Below are 20,110 nucleotides of genomic sequence, written 5' to 3'. Positions count from 1 at the left end.
GCAGCTCCCTTCCTCAGGAGTGCGTTTGGAAGATGAGGGAATGTGAAGCAATAACCAGTTTCCTTATGATCTCTCTCTCTCTCTCTCTCTCTCTCTCTTCTCTTTAGGAAATTTGATTTTCATATTAAATTTGATAAATATGGAAAATGTGACTAACAAGTAATGGAGCAGTACACTTGCTTATTCGTCTCACTAGTTAATTATGAAAATTATTTCTTTTGGATTCAGAGGGCATGTCTTAGACAACGTATCTATGCTACAGCCAGATTTGAAACAACGTGAAAACAAAGGAATCAAACTACTGGAGAACCAACTGACACGTTTATTACTAATAAGAGAATAATGAAACAGGTGGTAGATGTTTATCTCTGTGTACCAACTTCAGCTCAGGTGATGATCTCACAGTGAGTGAGTTCAAGCCCCGACTCGGGCTTTGTGCTTTCAGCTCAGAGCCTAGAGCCTGCTTCGGATTCTGTGTCTCCCCTTCTCTCTGCTCCTCCCCTGCTCATAACCTGTCTCAGTTTTTCAATAATACATACATGTTAAAAAAAAAATTTAAAAATAAATACATAAAATGAGCTTTCATTTGGCTTCATTGGGTCTAAGGTCCATTATCAAGTGTTATTACTGACGCCCCCCTGAGCTAAACTCCCCCCAAACTGCAGACCTACTTGCCAGACCCTACCCCCGCTCTGCTAATGTCACCTGAACAATAAGCAAAAGAGTAAACATCTCATACACACACGGAACCAGCTGTTGGAGCCTTTCTACTTCGTATTCATGAACGAGGTTTACCTTAATAAGAGAAAGAAAATGTTCATGTGCTAAGAGGAAGAGGGAGAAGGAGCACTAGGAACTTGTGGGGGTCAAGTATGTTTTTGAGAGGAAGAGAGATACCATATGACCCCCGAGTTTTAGCATTTTTAATCCTTACTCCATTCCTATTACATCAGTCAATAAATTCTCTTTCCTTTTTTGCTTAATCCGTCTTTGATGCTGTCACTTATAGCTGAAAGATCTTGACTAATACAGGGAGATGAAGCCCTTACTCTATTTGAGGTTGGAGAAATGAAAAAGAAAAGTGATCCGCCTTTGGCGTCAGTGTGCTCTGTGCCATTGCCTGTTGCGGCCACTAGATGTCAGTCTCACTCTTCCTCCTAAAACCGGTTCTTGGTTCTTACTCAACCCGAAGGGTCCACGCAGCCCTACTTTCTCCATCACCTTTCCAGCTAATACACAGCTCAGTTCTGGGGGAACAGGGCCTTTGTCATCTTACATCATCCTTCCTCCCTTCCCAGGGCCCTTGGTCAGGAGGCTGCAGTAGGGTGACTCTCTGGAGCTGTGGAAAAGTGTCTGGTCTTTCTGTTTATTCAAAGTAAAGAAATCGAAAATGTAGACCTCTTGTTAATTTTGAACATATTGTGTAACTTAACATTATTTCATTATTTCATCTTTCCAACTCTGCTTTCAAAAATAAATAAAAGGCAGACCAAAGAAATGGAACAGGAGAATGATACATTTATTTATATAATAAATAAGAATTAAGAAATGGAAATTAATTGCCCTCTAGGCAGAAGAGTCAGAGTGAGACAAGTTTGGTAAGAGAAACAAGATGTGGACATAGTTATTTCCTGCTAGCCTGGCCATCTGATCCAGACACGCTACATTTAGGTGGTAGCCATCTTAAAAGATGTAGGTGTAACCTTAGGTCATAGAGACTTTTGCTTAGCTGATAAATCTCATTATAGATTTACGGGCACTACAGGGTAGCAGGCAAGAATCAGGTGGAGGATCTCTTTCAGCTCTAACGGGAACCTTTATTTTCTGGTCTTTTCCACCGAAGGGAACTCTGTAGAGGGGTCGTTCTTCAATCAGACCACTGTGATTTCAACTGAAAGGAAGATTCTGAGTCGTATAGGGAACAAGGTAGAAGAGAATGTGTTAAACACTTCACGCTTTCTATTTCTTACTGAACTGAAATTCAATCTGAAATGATGAATTTCATTTAAGCTTTGTTTCTTTTTAAATTCACTGATGTAAACCAGATGACTTCTCCCCAACTCTGGATGAATTCTGTTGTTACTCTATCTTGTGACTAATGATGTGGAATCTTAAAACTATTAATTTAGTAATTATCTGTGGAGAAGTTCTTATTCTGCAAGGCACTGTACCTGATGTTAATAGAAGCAAACAAACAAGGTAGGCAAGATCCTGTTCCTGTGGAACCTGCATCCCAGTGGTGAGAGATGAATAATATACAAATTAAGGAACAGGCAATGTCAGGTAACAATGAAGTCTGTGATGAAAATGAATAAAACAAGGTCACATAGTAAGAAATGAGACATTGAACAGGAGTTCAACAAGTAGATACTAAATGAATGTTTGAAACCATAAACTCCTAGACACAGACTCTCACTGAAGTCACCAGAAGGGAAGTTTGGAATAGGAACTAATAAGAAGAGAGACTCATGGAGAAAAGACCATCTCAAGAAGAAGACATAGATGAAAGAATTTTGTAATTCTCTCTTACATAGAATTCAGTGCAAATTGTGTAGTCTTTCACGGAAGACATGGGCTAGAGCCTGAATGATTTACGAGTTGAATGATTTAAGGAAAAAGCAGCCATTTTACATAATCCTGGAACTGGAGAAAATGGAATCCTTCAATAGGCTTGCCGTTGCCTCTGGCCGTCTCTGGCTCTTCTCTCTGCACCACCGAGTCCCTGGCTTTCCCAGGACGGCTCCTTGTCATTATCCAGGTGTCTGTCCTGAGCATTCAGGTTCTGAGAAGCCTTCTCTAATCACTCAATGCAATTTGTTCCCTATTTCTATATTATTCACTATTCCAATACCATGATACAGCTCCTCTTAAATTCTTGTCAAAACATGAAATCATCTTATTATATTATTTGTTTCCTTATTTTACTATATAAGAAAGTAAATTCTAAGAAGTAGTGCCTTTGTCTGCCTTATTTATCCCTGTATCTCCAGTAAGGATCATAGTGACTGGAATAGCAAAGGGAAAAGGTGAGTTTGATTATGACTTGTGTTTCACTGTTATTAAATAATGCTATGTTAATTGATGCTAGTAGAAGGAAATATTTAAAAAGTTGATCTGTGTCATTTGGAGAGAAGAGACTTTGGGCCCTCCAAAGCTGCCTTTGTGTATCTGGAGAGATACACTTGGAAAGAGGGAACAGACTCAGTCTATTGGGCTCCACTATAGAGAACTAGAAAGTCCTATAGAAGTGGAGTTCTATTCAATATGATCAAGCATTTCTGAGCAATGCAAACAGAACAAAATTTCAGTGATCTTTGGTAACAAATCTTTATATTGCACATCATGACTTTATAGGAAATGGGAGTAAACTCTTAGTTCTCAATGTTGAAGAAAACACTAACATCTCTTTAGATGTTACTTAATGTTTGTAAAATAGTAACTATGGCAAATTAAGTTTGAAGAAAAATGAGTTAGAGTATTGCAGAAATTTTAATAGAGACTTTAATAAAATAAAGTCCACTGTGGATCTTCCCAAAAGAAACAGTGTTCCCTTCGGCACTGAACAAAATAGACACAATTTTGTTAATAGGAGCTGGAACCTCTATGTGTGTGTAAAATGTAAATCCAGATAGCGTGAGGTAACCTGAGAGCAACATGAACCAATAGAAAAAACAGTTGTTACTGTTCATTCACACCATCTTGTCCCATAATTGAAACTATCTGGCCTCATCAGTTCAAAGGAAATTAAAGAGAATCAAAGCACAGAATCCTTGGATGTGTTAACTCCCTGTTCCCATGAGAAAAAGGAACAAGGTCCTGCCGTACACAAGATCAGAATGCACACATCCAGATCTCTGTGTCACTGTGCCCCAGGGCACAAAAGCGTGAACACAGTGAAGGCTACTTAGAGCAAGAAGAAGAAGGAGGAGGAGGAGGAGAGGGAGAAGGGTAGGGAGGGGAGGGGGAGGAAAAGGAGAAAGAGGGGAGAGGGGAAGGGAAGGAGAAAAAGAAGGAGAAAGAGGAGGAGGAGAAGCAGAAGAGGAGGAGAAGGAGAGGGAGAAGAAGGAGGAGGGAGAGAGGGGGACAAAGAGGGAGGAGGAGAGGGAGGAGAAGGAGGAGGGAGAGAGGGGGACAAAGAGGGAGGAGGAGAGGGAGGAGAAGGAGATGAAGACAAAGGGCTAGAATGGGAAGGAGCCGCACGGGGAAGGGTGAGAAGGGCAGACCAGAGGCAAGAACCAAGTCTACCCAAATCTAGGTCATTGATTTTAAAACTATCACAAGAAGGCCTTAAGGGTATTTGGATGGAGTCTGTGATGGATACGAAGAAGGATAGAGCCCGGGGATTAGAAATGGGCTGATATTTTTAAAAAAGAAAGAAAGAAATACAGTAGTTAGGAGGAAAATACAGAATTAAGTTCCCGAGTGCTTCTCACTTGCCTCCAATCCTCAGCCTTGTTGATCAGTTGTACAGATTAGTGTTCCAAGGAAGGGTTTTAACTTGAAAACCTGAAACACCAATCTAGGTCAATGTCACTAGATGTGAGAGAAGCAAAAAGCATAAAGTAGAAAAAGGATTGTCAGAGCACTGCACCTTGGCTAGATGAGGATAGGCAAGAGAAGGAGCCTTTGTTCCCTGACTCTAGAGGTCCTCTGTCCCCACAGAACGCTCCTTCTTCCCGTCTGATCCTCACACATGAAAAGGCCGTGTACTCGGATCCGGCACTCAGCTCCTGCTGCCTGCTCCTTTAAACGTTAGCTGTCCTTCCTGACAGCTCTGATTTTATCAGCTTCACTCCTTCTATTCCAATTTCCAGTGTGTTTCTGGATCTACCTTTTAGATTTAGAGGTAAAGGCAATACACCAGAGTGATTAAAAAGCATTGGCTCTTATCCTTGAAGTAGCCATTTCATAAGTCCCTGTTGCCTCAGCTAAATGCCAGGACACATAACCACACAGATTATAAGATGATTTGAAGTTAGATAGTGCACAGACTAGGTGTAGCACAGTTCCAGTACATCGTAAGTACACAAAATGTGGTTAATTTTCTTATTGAACATTTCCCTTCCTTCAGCCATTATTCTATACCCAGATTACTGCCCCGCTGTGGTGCTGGCTTGCTTAGTTCCTTCCAGCTAACGGACTCACAAACTCTTCATTCAGGTCCTACTCCGAATGAATTCTACCACTGTTCACGAACCTTCTAATGGGCCACCTTTCTCTTCCCTGTGATACCTTAAATCCACTGGGGGAAAAAAATCTCTACTATTCTCAAATTTTTCTCTCATTTATTTTTATGTTTTTCTATATTACTCCTACCTTGCCTTCCTTAAAATGGAGCCGTGATCGTAGTCTGACAAGGCCTCAAGTTCCCCCTCCCCTTGCAGGAAAGACAGGAAGAATAAAGAAACTTCCCCCAGCCTAAAGGGCCTGCCTGTTGTCTGCTTGAACTTCATCTTTCACCTCCAAAGGATCCTCCCTCTATAATCCATGGCTCATTGTACAACTTAAAATGTTCTTCTTCCCATAAACAGCTGTCCAAACCTAAGCAACCCATGTCCGATCATTTTATCTCACTTTTACTAATTTTTTAAATCCAAAGAGCTGTGTTTCCACCAATCTTTTATCTGCTTTACATCTGGATACACGCTTGAGGATTATTACGTCAGCCCCACCACTAAGAAATTAATCTGACATTTTGCCTACTGGCCATAGCCCTTGTAAACAATTGTTCATATTTCCTACACCTACTGCTACTACTAAGTTCACATGTATCTTGAACTTTGACCTCTAGACTCATAACTGCTCACACCTTGCATAGTCTATCAGAACCTTCTTGACTCTCTTCCAGGCCTACATCCATCTTTATGGTTCCCCTTCAGTCTATCACATACACATTTCCTTTCCAGAAAGTCATTAGTTTTTCATTTCTTACTCAATGTTATATTTTGGGAGAAGTATTCAGCATGGTACTGATTGAACCTGAAAAAATCTAGTGCTAGTTTTGTCCAGTGGCCATTAATTTTTATATCCATCATTGATTGTCCAGCATTCTCACATTGATGTCTGTACCAATCCTCTCCATCCTTCTCCAGCTTCCAGACCAACCCAGTTTTTCCTGCAGAAGGTAACCCCAGAGCTTAACAGCCTCAACCTTACAATGCGCACCCCTTCATCTTTCTTCCTCTCCCTTTGCAGATATGTCTCTACATTTGTCTGCTCTTCTCTGTCTCCTGTGATGGAGGGAATGGTGTTTCACCCTGTGTTCTTGATCTTGTTTCCTACTTCTCTGTTCTGCTCAAATTAGCCACCCTCCACCATGTATCTTAAATTCCTTCTTCTTCCCTTTGGCTGTGAAGCATGATCAGTGCATCCTAGACTTCACCGAAGCCTCAGCTTCTTCTGCTCCCCTCCTCTCTTTGACTATCAAATGCCCCCCCCCAAATTATAATGCTATTCTCTACTTCCTCCCAATCTCCCTTTGAACCCATTCTCATTTCTCTTCACGAAATGCATTTTCAAACATCAACAAAGACACCTATTCTTGAAACATAATGGCTTTTTCTCTGTATTCATTCTCTTCAAACGCTCATAGCAAACAATAAAACTTATAAAGAACTCTCTTTATAAGGGCATTCAATTCTCTCCTGTTCCATTACTGAACTCCTTATAATCTCCTCCATTAATTAGTATCATGATTACATAAATACTCTGAGTCTCAACTTACTCACTGGTAAAATTAGGGTAATAAGGATTCCTTCCTCGAGGAGTTGTCCTGCAGATCACATTCCATATCCTAACTACCGTGTATGAAACTCTAATTATGACATTCATTTCTTTAAAGTAAACAGTATTTTCTGCAGATGCAAAATTAAAACTCAGTGTGATCTGTTTAATCTGAGCCTAATACTCTTTATTTGGCGAAAGAAAGTTTGATGCTTTAACTTATTTCATAACTAGACCAAGCAGCCTATACTTAATTTCTTCACTATATGGAGTTTAGAATTCTAAATAACAGTACCCACCCCCCCACCCCGCACTCCCCCACCCCCAACCGCCACCTTCTTGTGCAGGAAGGAAAAATCAATTGGTTGGTCCTGACAAAAGGACAAAAGTAGCAATTAAGGGATAAGAAGGGCAACCACCCAGGGTGTGACATTGTGCTTTGAGAGCCTCTGGAGCCAACACTGACTCTGGATGACCTCACAGGAAAGGTGGAGAAACCAAGCACGGGCATATAAACATGACCCCCTTTCCCAGGGCATGGCTGATGTAGCTGGTGTGACAGCCCAGGGAGCCCTTGCATCCCAGCCATCTGCACCATGAAGATCATTGGGGGATTCCTCCTGCTCTGCACAGCCGCCCATTTCTTCAGCAGCTCCGGTGAGTTAAGGGCGGAGAGTGCCCTGTGTAGCCATTAAGCAAGTCTTCTCAAAGAACCCCTTCTCAGCATTCGAGAGAAATATCTGGTCATGTAGATTTAAAGTGTACTAGTTTGTGGAGCACCTGGATAGCTCATTTGGTTAAGTGGCTGATTTTTGATTTTCAATCAGGTTATGATCTCACGGTTTGTGAGTTTGAGCCCCACGTTGGGCTCTGAGCTGGCAGCATGGAGCCTGCTTGGGATTTTCTCTCCCCACCCCACCCCTATCCTGCTGTGCTCTTTCTCCCTCTCCCTCAAAATCAATCGATAAATATTCAAATGTAATAAAGTGTACTGATTTGTAATACAAACAGCCGGGGCCTGGGAAGGGAGGATCTTGTGGACTAGCTGGTATTGGGGGATTTGGCCCTAATGTCTTCACTTTAAGGATTTTTATTTTCATCCATGGAAACATTAAAGCAAAAACCTAATTTTTTCATAAGTCTACCTAACTTCATAAGGACACTAGACGTGGTTGGTGTTATTAGATACTATTGCTCAGTGTAGCAACACAGCAAACCTTGGATGTCTCTCCAAATCAGTCCAGGAGGATCAAAATAAAACCCAATTCTCCAAAGCCCAGGAGTCAACAATTCAACTTCTATGTGGTGAAAATTCCTTAAATAAATTAAGACTCTAATACCTTAAACAATATTCCATTCCATTTCTTTTTTAACATTTATTTATTTGTTGGGGAGGGGGGAGGGCAGAAAGAGAAGGAGAAAGAGAATCCCAATGTGTGCTGTCAGTGCAGAACTCAATGTGGGGCTCAATCTCATGAACATTGAGAGCTGAAATCAAGAGTTAGATGCTTATCCAACTAAGCCACCCAGGCACCCCTTCATTACATTTCTTTATGTCAGTTTGCAGGAGAGACTATCAATGATGGCAGCACTTCAGGCTCTTAGGAGGGGTGACTGCAGTACCTTCTAGTGCATTCTGACTTCGAACCATTATCAAAGACATGATGCGCTCCAGAAAATGTCTCCCGGTCAATAAAAGGAGGAAAGTGATTAATTCTATTGCCTGAGTAAAGGGCTTACCTTATTGACCATTTGGCATCTTCAGCAAACAGCTGGAGTTTTATATAAGAACAGACTGTGTGCTGAGATTTCTTGCCAGAGCAAATACAGAGTCTTAATATCTAGGCCCAAATTTACATAAGTTAATGAGACTTCAAGAATTTGCTTTATTCTTAACGTTTTCATCTCTCTCTTTCAGAAGCTGCTAGTCTGTCTTTAACAACAGTGAGTATATTAATTACATTTAATTTCAATTTCTATTGACCTTTAGTCAACAAATACTTTTGAAATATATATGTAGAATTAATTAAGTGTGTTTGAAGGGCAGACAGGGGAGGCAGGCACAGATTAAAAATTCTCCTCTGTTCTCCAAAAGGCAGTTGAAGAAATAGGACATACATGTAAATAACTGTAGCCTAAAAAAAATCCCAAGTTGAAGGAAAGAGAGAGATGGCTTCTAGCTGAGAGGTTGGTAAAGTCTTCATGGAAAGGACAACATGTAAGAGGCAGCACAGTTACCTTGGTTAATGGCATGGGCTCTGGATTCAAATCCCAACCCCATCACTAACGACTTTTATGTCACACAAGTTCTTTGTTTTTAAGCCTTAATTTCCTCATCTATAAATAGGTGCAATAGTTGAACCTACCCTATTCAGTAAACAAAAATAAATCTGTAGAATTCAAGGCTAATGCTTAGCATGGAAATTCTCAGGAATTAATAACAGAGTATCCTAGTAGTAACGGAAGTGGTGACAGCAGTCCTAGTATTTGTCATGGTGGTAATATTATTACTCATAGAAGTAGCCACAGCAGCATCAGAGTATCTGATCTGGGACTCTTAGGGTGACATTTTGCCTCTTGCCCAACAGAGGCCAGAGTAGCCTAGCTTGGGGGCCCGAGAACAGCAGGACATTCTCTTCTGTCGATCACAGGTGGACTGCAGCATTTACAAGAAGTACCCAGTGGTGGCCATCCCCTGCCCTATCACATACCTGCCTGTCTGTGGTTCTGATTACATCACCTATGGGAATGAATGCCACCTATGCATTGAGAATTTGTGAGTATCTCATGGGAAGAAAAAAGAAGTTGTGGCCAGTGTCCTCAACAGCAAACCTCTCCTCTTTCTATGAGCCTGTTTCAGTCTCCGTAAGCTGTGCTTATTCCCACCCAGAAGCATCTGGCAGAGAGAGAAGACTCACTTTCCTGTGGTCAAGCTAGGCTTAGCCCCCTGCTCTTCCAGCTTGAACTTGTTCCATCCATCACTCAACTACCAATTCCTGTCTCCATTGGAGGGAGTCCAATAAGAGCAGGAGGAGCCAAGAAGTTCTACAGAGGCACCAGAGGATCTAAGGGGATGGTTTGGGAGTGATCTCCAACCCTAAGTTCAGCTTTTGGCTATTTTCAGTAGTGGAGTTCCACACAGTATTTGTTAGAAAAAAAGGATCTGGAACCCCACACTAAAAAATCATTGAAACCCACTACCCCACGTGATTTCTGAGACTTACGGCCATACTGCTTGATTCTTAGACAAACTGGCTACAGAGCCTTTACTCTTCTCAAATTCCTAGTGGTTCTATCTGTGGCCTTCAGGGGGTAAAGCGGGAGAAGGCTACTGCAATTTTTTTTTCTTCAAAAGAGGACAATGCAGCTGTTGGTGCTTCGACCTGGGTCCCACAGGCATATTTTGTTTCAATATTTTGTTTGGCCTGCATAGTATTTTTGAAGGCCATATATCTAGCTAATTGCCACTTCTTTAATGCAAAGCAATCACCCTAGCATATATTACCTTATACCAAGTCCATTCTGCTTATTGTTAAGTCTCTTTTGACCTCTAGATTTTGGCCATCCATCTTCAATCTTAATATTTTTCATCTTTGTGATTATCTTAGAAGTTGGAATATCAATTTGAGTCCTGAGCCCACAAAGATATGTCTGCATCTTTATTTCTACTCAGGAAGAAGGAATCTTCAGAAAAGAGAAGATGCACACACATTGGGCCCTTGACCTAGAAACTAGCTTGTGTTCAAGGACATTGAAGGGGACATGTGATGGCGGTTCTTACCAGTGTAGGATCCAGAGTCATCACAGGCCTTGCTGAGCAGAAAAAGATGAGGCTCAGGTCACCTCAAATCCCTTTGTCAGAAGCCCTCCTTCTTTAAATACAGGGTAATCAGGCCCAGGCTCTGGGGTCAGTGGGGACTGTAGGTAGGCTGGAAGTGTCACTGGACTAGGAAAACTTGGCTCCTGTCTCTGTCACAAACTGCCTGTGACAAGGACATTCTTTTTCAGGGATTCTGTTTCCTCATTCGTGACATTAAGTTCTGCCTCATAATTTCTATAGTTCCTTTTGGCTCTGACATTGTATAACATTTCCTCTTGTTTAAGGAATCTTGTTCTATGTTTTCTCATAGGAAAAGTAATGGGAAAGTTCAGTTTCTTCACGAAGGAGCTTGTTAACTTCCCCTCAAACAATGACGTCTTCACCATCGTCTTCCTCATCCCTGGGCTCTGACTGCCTTTTCCTTCATCTCAGCCAGGGCTCTGGGTAAGGGCAGAGACAGACTGAGAGTCATCTTTGTTGAGCAGAGAAAATTGTTGTGGTCCTCATCAAACTTATGTCTCACTGACTTCTGGGACTCTTTTTGTACCTCAATAAAAGAATTTCCCTAGATAGTTTATCTTTACTTCTGCTTGTATTTGTTCCTTAGTTTGGGATGGAATATATCAGTTTGAAAATAAAATTGAGAAAAACATAAATCTTCCGTAGGAGAAAATCTTGTATAAAGAATTCCAAGTGACTTCTAAAAGACAAATGTACACACACACACACACACACACACACACACACACACACACACCAGTGAACATCTTACCCTTTCCCTAGGGTCTTTCCTTAATCAATACCTGTCACTAGGAACTAGTCTGTGGACCATACTGGTCCTTTATATTAGTCTCTTTTCCAAAGTACCTCAGGAGAAAACCGCTTTCGCCCTGGGCACCTGGGTGGCTCAGTCTATTAAGTGTCTGACTCTTGATTTTAGTTCAGGTCATGATCTCATGGTTCATGAGATGGAGCCTTATGCTTTCAGCTCAGAGCCTGCTGGAGATTCTCTTTTTCCCTATTTCTCTGCCTCTCCTCCCTCTCTCTCTCAAAATAAACAAACATCCCCTGGAGGGATGACTTTTCTGCCCATTTATTTCCATAAACATTCAATAATTTCTCTTTTCCTGTCTCTCCCCTTGCTAACTTCCTGCTATAACCTTAATAGAACATCTCTGGCACTGACTATGGCATTGCTTGAGCTCCTTCCCAACACTTGTCTTCCATTCCTATAAAAAGTAGATACTACCACTATGTACCAAGACAACATTGGCAGTATTGGCAAGTTGTACATTTTTGTTTTAAATACAGAGATATGTAATGCATTCTAAGTGGCGAAGCTGGAGTTCCTTCCATAGAGGATGTTCACATGACTTTGAGGAAGTCTCAGTACTCAGCGTAGCTCACAAGAAATTAGTGACCTAGTTTGGGCTGTGGTGTACTTTCATGGTTCATGTTCTCCTCCCCATGTTCATTTCTTCCCTCGCTTGCTCCAGGACTATTTTTGGCCCAGATATTGAAAGAGGATAGTCCTGCTCACCACCTCTGGTTGATCTAAAGATACAAGGAGGCCTATGGAAACCTTATCTCCTTATAAACTCAAGAGAGGGACTTCATAGTTATGGTGACTCCATAAAAGTGGTATAAAAAGACTTATAGTTGACTTGCACCCTTATATTCTACCTCTACATTGCTAAATAATCACGTTAAGTACAGACTCTGTCCTCATGACCATGACACACTTAACATGTTGAGGTGACTGGGATAAAACATGGGTCTGAACCAGAATCAAGTTCAACATCAAGTTCAAAGCCAAGCCAGATCGTGGTCAAGTTAACTATGGAAACTGTGAAGAAAAGCAAAGATAGGGGAGTATCTCAGAAAAACAGAGCTGCTGAAGTAAAAGAAGCAGATAGGGAGAAGTTGCGACCTGGACAATGAAGGGCCTAGAATAGGTGGCCAAATGGGCTTGCTGGTTAGCTCTCTTCAGTTACTTGCCACCTTCAGCGGCTCTCACTTCCCAGTTCTGAGCTCCCTCCCCCACTGGTGTGATCTGCTCCTGAGCTGTTCTTACTGGCATGTGTGGAGCATCCCCTCACCTGAGTGGCTCACACTCCCTCAGTCTCCCAGTCTGCTGTGCTCTTCTCATCATGCCAATTCCTCCTACCTTCTCATATCCCCAGCTCCTCTTGTCTTTCCTTCCCTTGGTTTATATTTATCCCTGCATCTGATACTGTTTGTCCTGTCTTAAATAAACACCTGCCTTTTCCTGGTGTTCCTCACCAATCTCTCTTATATATCTTCAATTGCTTCTACCTTTTTAGGAGCCTTGACTTCTGTAGTTCTCCATCTGCCTCACCCCTTTCTCCTCAGCTGCTATCAAGTTTTTGGCTACTTCAGTCCTTCCCATTCTTCCTCTGACCTCACTCACATCTCCTTGGCTGACCTGAACTTTCAGAAGCTCATTTCTGTGTAAAAAGCTCTCTTCCTCCTTGAAGTTGGATTGTAATAAAGACTGAGCCATGTGCATACCCCTACCCTGTGAACTTGCCTTCACCCTGGTGTATGGTACAGATGGAAAAACCTATGACAATCCCTGCCAACTGTGTGTGAAGGTCAAGGAAACCTATCATCAAAACCATCATACACAACATGAGCAAAATACACACCTACATTAAAATTCCTGATTGTCAAGCATGGAAGAAAGCCACTCAACAGCCTTATTTTATGGATGGAAACTCTGAACTCCCAAAATTGGAAATGTCTCATTGTTCTCATGGAAGAAGACAAGAACCCACATCTGCTACTCCCAGTCCAGGGGCCAAAAAGTGTTTCTAGAATTTCATCCATCATACCTCCATACCCTTGAGAATCAAATTTCTTCTACTATGAAATGACCCAGTATATAACATCTGTAAAGCACTTAGAGTTCACAAAATACTTTCATATTTTCTGTCTCATTTAATCCCCACATAATGTCATAAGGTAGACATTATCAGCCAAACTTTTCAGGTGAGATAGAAGAAGCTTCCAAAGCAAAACAAAGGGCAGAATTGCAAAACTGTGAACGGTAGATGGTTCTATGGGCTCAGGGTCTAACTAGCATTTGTTCTACATACCATGGTGCATAAAGAAAGTTGGGAAACATCTCACTTTATTGTAGACTGGAGCAGCATCAGTTCTCGGCCTATACTGCATCCAAAGCAGATGTTGTTGATGACACTGTCCCCCTTTTCTGCCAACATTTACCAAAACTCACCATTTAAAAAGAAGGGTTCTGATCTTTCTTAAATTGAGGCCAAGATTTGGCCTACAATTGATACATCCATAGAATCCATTTAATATTTATAAATGATGTTTAAAAATAGTTACTGCTCTTCAAATTTTAGAATCAACCTACAGTTAAGTAGAATGAATTATGGTATACAGAGCAGAACATGTATAGTTTTAATTTAGGAGTTGTAAAAATAAAAATAGAGGTGACAAATCTTTAGAGAAAAAATTTGATTAAGGGAAGTGATTGGGGGAGGAAAGTAATTTTCTTGCAGGATTATGAGATGCTAGCTAAGGATGAGAATAAGAATAATAGAAAGTGATTGAAATATATTATTTAAGATTGTAAAGGTAATATGCAGAATGTTTGAAAAGTCATGATATACTCATCAGAAATTGGGAAGAGCTAAAAATGAGAAAGTAATGTAAATTAACAATCTTTCCTTCATAGATGGGAGTCAATAAGTAACTCTTTTTAGTTAATAAATCAAAAAATAGGGGTACAAGTATACTATTGAGAATTATGATGGTAACAACTTTAGAACTGAAATGGTTAAAATTACCTCCCACTGAAGTGTGATATTGACAATGAAGACTTTGGTTTTCATCATAAGTCATTTAATGTCAATGGAATATACATACATACACATACACACACACATATATATATATTTTTTACTATTGCAGATTAATTAATTTCCTTTCTTCTCCATTTTCCCTGCCAGGAAAAGTAAATCTTTGCCACAGGGAAATTGATAACCATAAACGTAATGTAAAGTGGGTTTATTTTTAAAATTTTCCATCTCTACATTTAGGCCTTGGAGAAAAAAATGATTTTATTCAGTTTCACTTGCCTCTCTGTGTGCTCACCAGCATTGGCATCACTGAGGTCTTTGGCATCCTCATCATCTGTGTCTTCATTATACGACTTCACCAAGCAGCTCAGGAGAACCCAACAAAACTTGGGACAGGATACCTGTGTGCTTATGCGAACCTAAGTGTTCACCTGGTGTGTGGCCATGAGTTGGTCATTCACATGTGTGATAGCTCTTTCCTTACTGACAAAATCAAGAGAATAATAACTCCTAATTTAACCTGTATATTGTGAGAGTCAGATGACATATGCATGCACACACACCTCATACACTGAAAAGTCCTATAGAAATGAAAGGAGCGGTTATGACCTGCATGCCTTTCTTCTCCAATATTGACCAAGGCCTGAACACATAGACCACATTTTTGGAAATATGTTTGGCATGTTGGAAGCAAAGACCCATAATCAGCAAATGTTCATGGTTCTTTTTTTCTTGGTTTGAGATAAATGGGAACATGTCAGTTCCTTAGAAATTGATACTAGAAAGTGAAAAGGCCAATGTACAATATGAACATATACAGTTACATGAATTTACTTATATAGTTTGCCCCATTGAATATGGACTCAATACCATGAGTAAGACTCTGATGAAAAGTGAGATAGTCAAGTAATCTCAAGGGATCACGTCACAAAATATTTACTAGTTTTGAAAGGAAAAAGAGTAACTGTAGAGTGGAGAAACTTTGCAGATACTAACCTGCACAAATGATCTAAGTTAGCATCGTTAGTGAGGGGACAAATCAACATCATGTATACCATCTCAAAGTATACAGTGCGAAGAATATAGAGTAACCTCTGTATTTCCCCACCAAAAGTGCACAACTTGAACATAGCCAGTAAGAAATGTCAGACAAACTCAAATTCAGACACTTACTGTAAAATCACTCATCTACAGCTTTCAAAAACCAAGAATGGTTCCGCATTGAAAGAGATGAAAGAATATGACAATGCACGATCCTGAATGAAGCTTTTATTATTGTTGTTGAGAAATAGTTCACATTATAAAATTCATGTTTTTTAATTTTTTAAATTGAAGTATAATTAATATGCATAAACATCCTCATTTTTCAAGTGTATAATGCAGTCATTTCTAGTCTACTCACAAAATTGTGCAACCATCACCACCATCTGATTTCAATACTTTCCATCACTCCAAAAAGAAACTCCAAGCCCATTGGCAGCCACTCTCATTTCCCCATCTTTCCAGCCCCTGACAACCACGAATCTAATTTTTGTCTATGAATTTACTATCCTGGATATCATACATAGTCATATAGGCCTTTTGTGTCTAACATCCTTCTCTTACCATAAGGTTCAAGGTTAATCCATGTGGTAGCAGGCGTCAGTACTTTATTCCTTTTTGTAGCTGAATAATATTCCATTCTATGGCTAAACTAGATTCAACATTTATCAGTCAATGGATACATGGATTGTTTCCAGTTTTGGATCATTATGAATAAAGTTGCCACATCCAAGATTTTGTTTTGTTTTGTTTTCAGTTCTTTAGGATAAATACCTAGAAGCAAAATTGCTGGGCCATAGGGTAACTCTACATTTAACTTTTTGAAGACCTAACAAACTCTTTTCCAAAGTAGTTGCTATGACATTTGTCATTCCCACCAGCAATGTAGGAGGGTTCCAATTTCTTTACATCTTGACATCTTGTGGGGTTTTTTTTAGACATTCTTTTTATTTTTTTATAGACACTTGTTTGGCTTTGATTTTCATTTTCCTAACAACAAGTGATGATGAATATATTTTGATGTCCTTATTGGCCATTTGTATATCTTCTTTGGAAAAATGTTTATTCAAATCCTTTGCTCATTTTTTAACTGGATTATTTGTCTGGTTATTGTTGAGCTGTATATATTCTGTTTAGCTTTATATATTCTGAATACTAGTCCTTTATGAGATCTATGATTTGCAAATATTTTCTCCCATTCTGTGGGCTGTCCTATTAAGAGCAAAAGTTTTTAATTTTGATAAACTCAACTTATTTATTTTTCCTTTTGTTATTATGTTTTTAGTGTTATATCTAAGAAGCCATTGCCCATTAAGAGGTCACAAAGATTTATGCCTATATTTTCTTCTGAGAGTTCAATAGTTATAACTCTTATATTTAAATCTTTGATCCATTTTGAGTTAATTTCTGTTATACTTTTTTATACAAGATGAAGTAAGGGTCCAACCTTAGTTGTCCCAGCACGAATTCCTGAAGATGATTCTTTCTCCAGTAAGTTGTCTTGGCAATTTGCCTTTGTCAAAAACCAACTGGCCATAAATAAAGAGAGTTTATTTTTGGATTTTCAATTCTTATGCACTGTCTTGACTACTATAAACTTTGCAGAAATTTTTAAAATTGAGAAAAGTATGTCCTCCAGCTTTCTTCATTTTTAAGATTGTTTTGGCTGTACTGGGTAACTTGTATTTCCATATGAATTTTAGGATGGACTTAATCATTTTTCCAAAAAGAGCAGCTAAGACTTTGATAGAGACTATTGCCCTCATAACAATTTTAAATCTTATTGGATTGATCATTCTGTTTTAAAGGCATTGTTGACACAAATGGCAACATTTGAATGGACTCTTGAGGTGAAGAATACATAGTAAGTTCCTTGTTTTAGTTTTGTAACAATTATTTCAAAATAAAAAGTTAACATTTTAAAACGTGTCTTCCTAATTGTTATGCAAAGCAGATACTAGTAACCTGATAAACCCGGTCCTCTCAGAATGCAAAGTACAGGCACAGAAGTAACTTCCTGATGTGAAATAGCAAGAGAATATGGGAAGGATGTGCTACACTGGGCTGAGTTCCTAAGTAAATTCTCAAATAAGGCTCTCCCCACCTCTGCCACCCCCAATACAAACTGAAAATAGTTCAGAATTCCTTAGGGGGGGTAAAAAACCCTCAATTTCATAGTGACATGTTAAGCTTCTTCTTTTTCTTCTTCTTCTTTTTTTTTTTTTCTTTTCCAGTGTAACTCAGCACTGCCTGAAAGGTCTAGCTTATTAGGAAGAAAGGACTGCCATTGTGTTGAAAGACATTTCTGAAAAGCTCAGGTGACTTTGTGGCAAAGCTTTCCTGATTCCCAGATCCTGAAACATTTCTCCTCCACAGGTGACCACTTAAACCCTTGCATGCGTGCACATCAACAGGTCTTAAACTCTGGCGAGTCTTCCTCAGAAGCAGAAGAGATTTAAGCAATTATAGCCCAACCCAGCCCAGCCTTCCAACATCCTTCATAGAGTCACCTCTTATTAGTTCTCTTCTAATCCTGCATCTAAAATCTTGAGATTCACTTCTCTTCTTGGGTTTCAACTCAGATGACTGCCTTATTCCCTGAACAAGAGAATCTCCCTTTATGGACCGGGTACTCTATGTGAACTTGCTCCTTCTAGATCATCCTCTTTTTCTTCTCTTTTCCCTTCTACATTCACACTCTTACAATCAAAGCCAAATATCAGGCTCTGATCTAGACAAACTCTCCCTCAGATAGTACTTGCCTGAACCCCTGTCTCACCTTCTGGAGTCACAGTCTGAGGGTAGAATTTGGGAACTTCTCACTTAGACCACTGATCTTTGAATTACCCTGTAGAGCCTCAGGATTTCCATGAGTGACTCAAGGGCCACTATAGGAAGATGGGGATTAGAAAACCAAGCTGCCATAGTCCTTCTTTGAGTAACAAAGAGCCTTGGTGATCTGTTTAGCATGTTATTATTCTTCCATATAATATTTTGCAGTCTCACTATGCACTCTGTGACCTCAGGCAAGTTACTTATTTTCTCTGTGCTTCACTTCCTTTATTTATAAAGTCTTGATAATGATAGTGTTTATCTCATATAGTTTTAAAATTTAAATAAGTTAATATTCATACAATTCCAAAAGTACCCGACACAGACTTAGTGCTCAGTAGATATTATTACTGTCATTGCTATTGTCATTACACAAAGTATTTTGATGCTAAAAAAGAAAAGTTTAAAAATGTGGATAGAGGTCATTCTCACGTTCAATAAAGAACTTAGCTCTACAGGGTCCATGACAGTGTTCACTTGACTTTCAATGAGACACTTAAAATGATAAGATCCTCATTACCTGCAGTCATTATCAAACATTACTGATCGTCACAAAGTTTCTTTTGCTGTCAAGGTCAACATCTATTATCTCCAGTAAAGAGACAAAGATACATCATTTACTTATTTTAAGAGAGTCCCTAAGTGCTTTCTGATTTTTTCTTCAGGCCACTGTCACTGTTATTGTCCTCACTATCATGATCATTATCATCAAATACCAAAATTTGCTAAGAGCTTACTATGGGCCAGACCCTGAATAAGTATTTACATATACAATCTCATTTGAAACTTACAATAAGCTTATGATGATAGTGTCATTAACTTTATTTTGTAAGGTTGTTAAAAAGAAAAGTTATTTGACACTTATTAAAATGGTAAAAAAGGTGTCATTCAAGGTATAGTCTTGAATACTCCAATTGCTCTAGGAGAGAGAGATTAGGCTCAACTCTGAATAAAACAAGTGGGGATTTATAGCCAAAAAGCAAGTTAAGGGAGTCAGTAGATGGAAAATTACCAACATTAGTGACCAAGGATAAGGAGGATTCTTGCTAAAGGTTGGCCAAGAACTTACATATTAAAAATAGGGAATGAAGAACTTGATCACATATCAAGAGGGATCAGATCCAAAGGTAGAGAGATGATAAGCAGGATTCTATGCTAAGACAGAAAGGGGCAGGCCAAAGGCATGAGATGGAGGTGAGGTGGGGAGCTAGGTTAAGACCTAGTCAGGGAAAGGACTCAGAGGAGCCTAACTAAGGTTTAGTCAAAGAGAGAATCTTTGTCAAGCTATATAATGAAGACGATGGGAAAGTTTCTCATTATTCATGGTATACCCAAGTTGAAATATAGTTTCTTCTTTTGTTTTTTTGTTTGTTTTTATATTTATTTAAATTCAAATTAGTTAACGTATAGTGTAATAATGGTTTTAGGCATAGAATTTAGTGATTCATCAGTTACATATAACCCAGTGCTCATTTCAACAAGAGCCCCTCTTAATGCCCATCACCCATTTAGCCCATCCGCCCCCCAGCACTCTCCATAACAACTCTCTGTTCTCTGTATTTAATGGTATCTTATGGTTTGCCTCCCTCTCTATTTTTATCTTATTTTTCCTTTCCTTCTCCCATGTTCATGTTTCATTTCTTATTGCACATATGAGTGAAATTATATATTTATCTTTCTCTGATTCACTTATTTCACTTAGCACAATACATTCTAGTTCCATCCATGATGTTGCAAATGACATGATTTTATTCTTTTTGACTGCCAAGTAATATTCTACTGTATGTATACACATCTTCTTTATTATTTTCCATAATATTTTATTGTCAAATTGTTTTCCATACAA

The 20,110-nt window shown here is 39.4% G+C and overlaps 2 protein-coding genes across 4 annotated transcripts in view; both read left to right on the top strand.

Annotated features, from left to right (window-relative positions):
- SPINK7 (serine peptidase inhibitor, Kazal type 7 (putative)) overlaps positions 1–11,118 on the top strand; it is a 22,678-nt gene extending 11,560 nt beyond the window's left edge. The window contains exons 2-5 of one of the 3 annotated variants that reach the window (XM_029941617.1): positions 7,258–7,380; positions 8,642–8,667; positions 9,375–9,499; positions 10,854–11,118. In XM_029941617.1, coding sequence (XP_029797477.1) covers positions 7,320–7,380; positions 8,642–8,667; positions 9,375–9,499; positions 10,854–10,899 — 258 coding nt within the window. In that variant the 5' untranslated portion in view covers positions 7,258–7,319 and the 3' untranslated portion in view covers positions 10,900–11,118. Of the gene's footprint in view, positions 1–107; positions 586–7,257; positions 7,381–8,641; positions 8,668–9,374; positions 9,500–10,853 lie in introns of those variants that run through there. The other 2 variants (XM_029941618.1, XM_029941616.1) reach the window with 2 other exon arrangements.
- LOC115293520 (serine protease inhibitor Kazal-type 9-like) overlaps positions 10,914–20,110 on the top strand; it is a 16,807-nt gene continuing 7,610 nt past the window's right edge. Inside the window, exon 1 of the mRNA XM_029941260.1 lies at positions 10,914–10,987. Within this exon, the coding sequence (XP_029797120.1) occupies positions 10,914–10,987 (74 nt within the window). The remainder of the gene's footprint in view (positions 10,988–20,110) is intronic.

This window comes from Suricata suricatta, chromosome 6 (assembly GCF_006229205.1).
Source record: "Suricata suricatta isolate VVHF042 chromosome 6, meerkat_22Aug2017_6uvM2_HiC, whole genome shotgun sequence".
Lineage (NCBI taxonomy): Eukaryota > Metazoa > Chordata > Mammalia > Carnivora > Herpestidae > Suricata > Suricata suricatta.
Note: the sequence above shows the minus strand (reverse complement) of the source record. Positions and strands in the feature narration are given on the sequence as shown.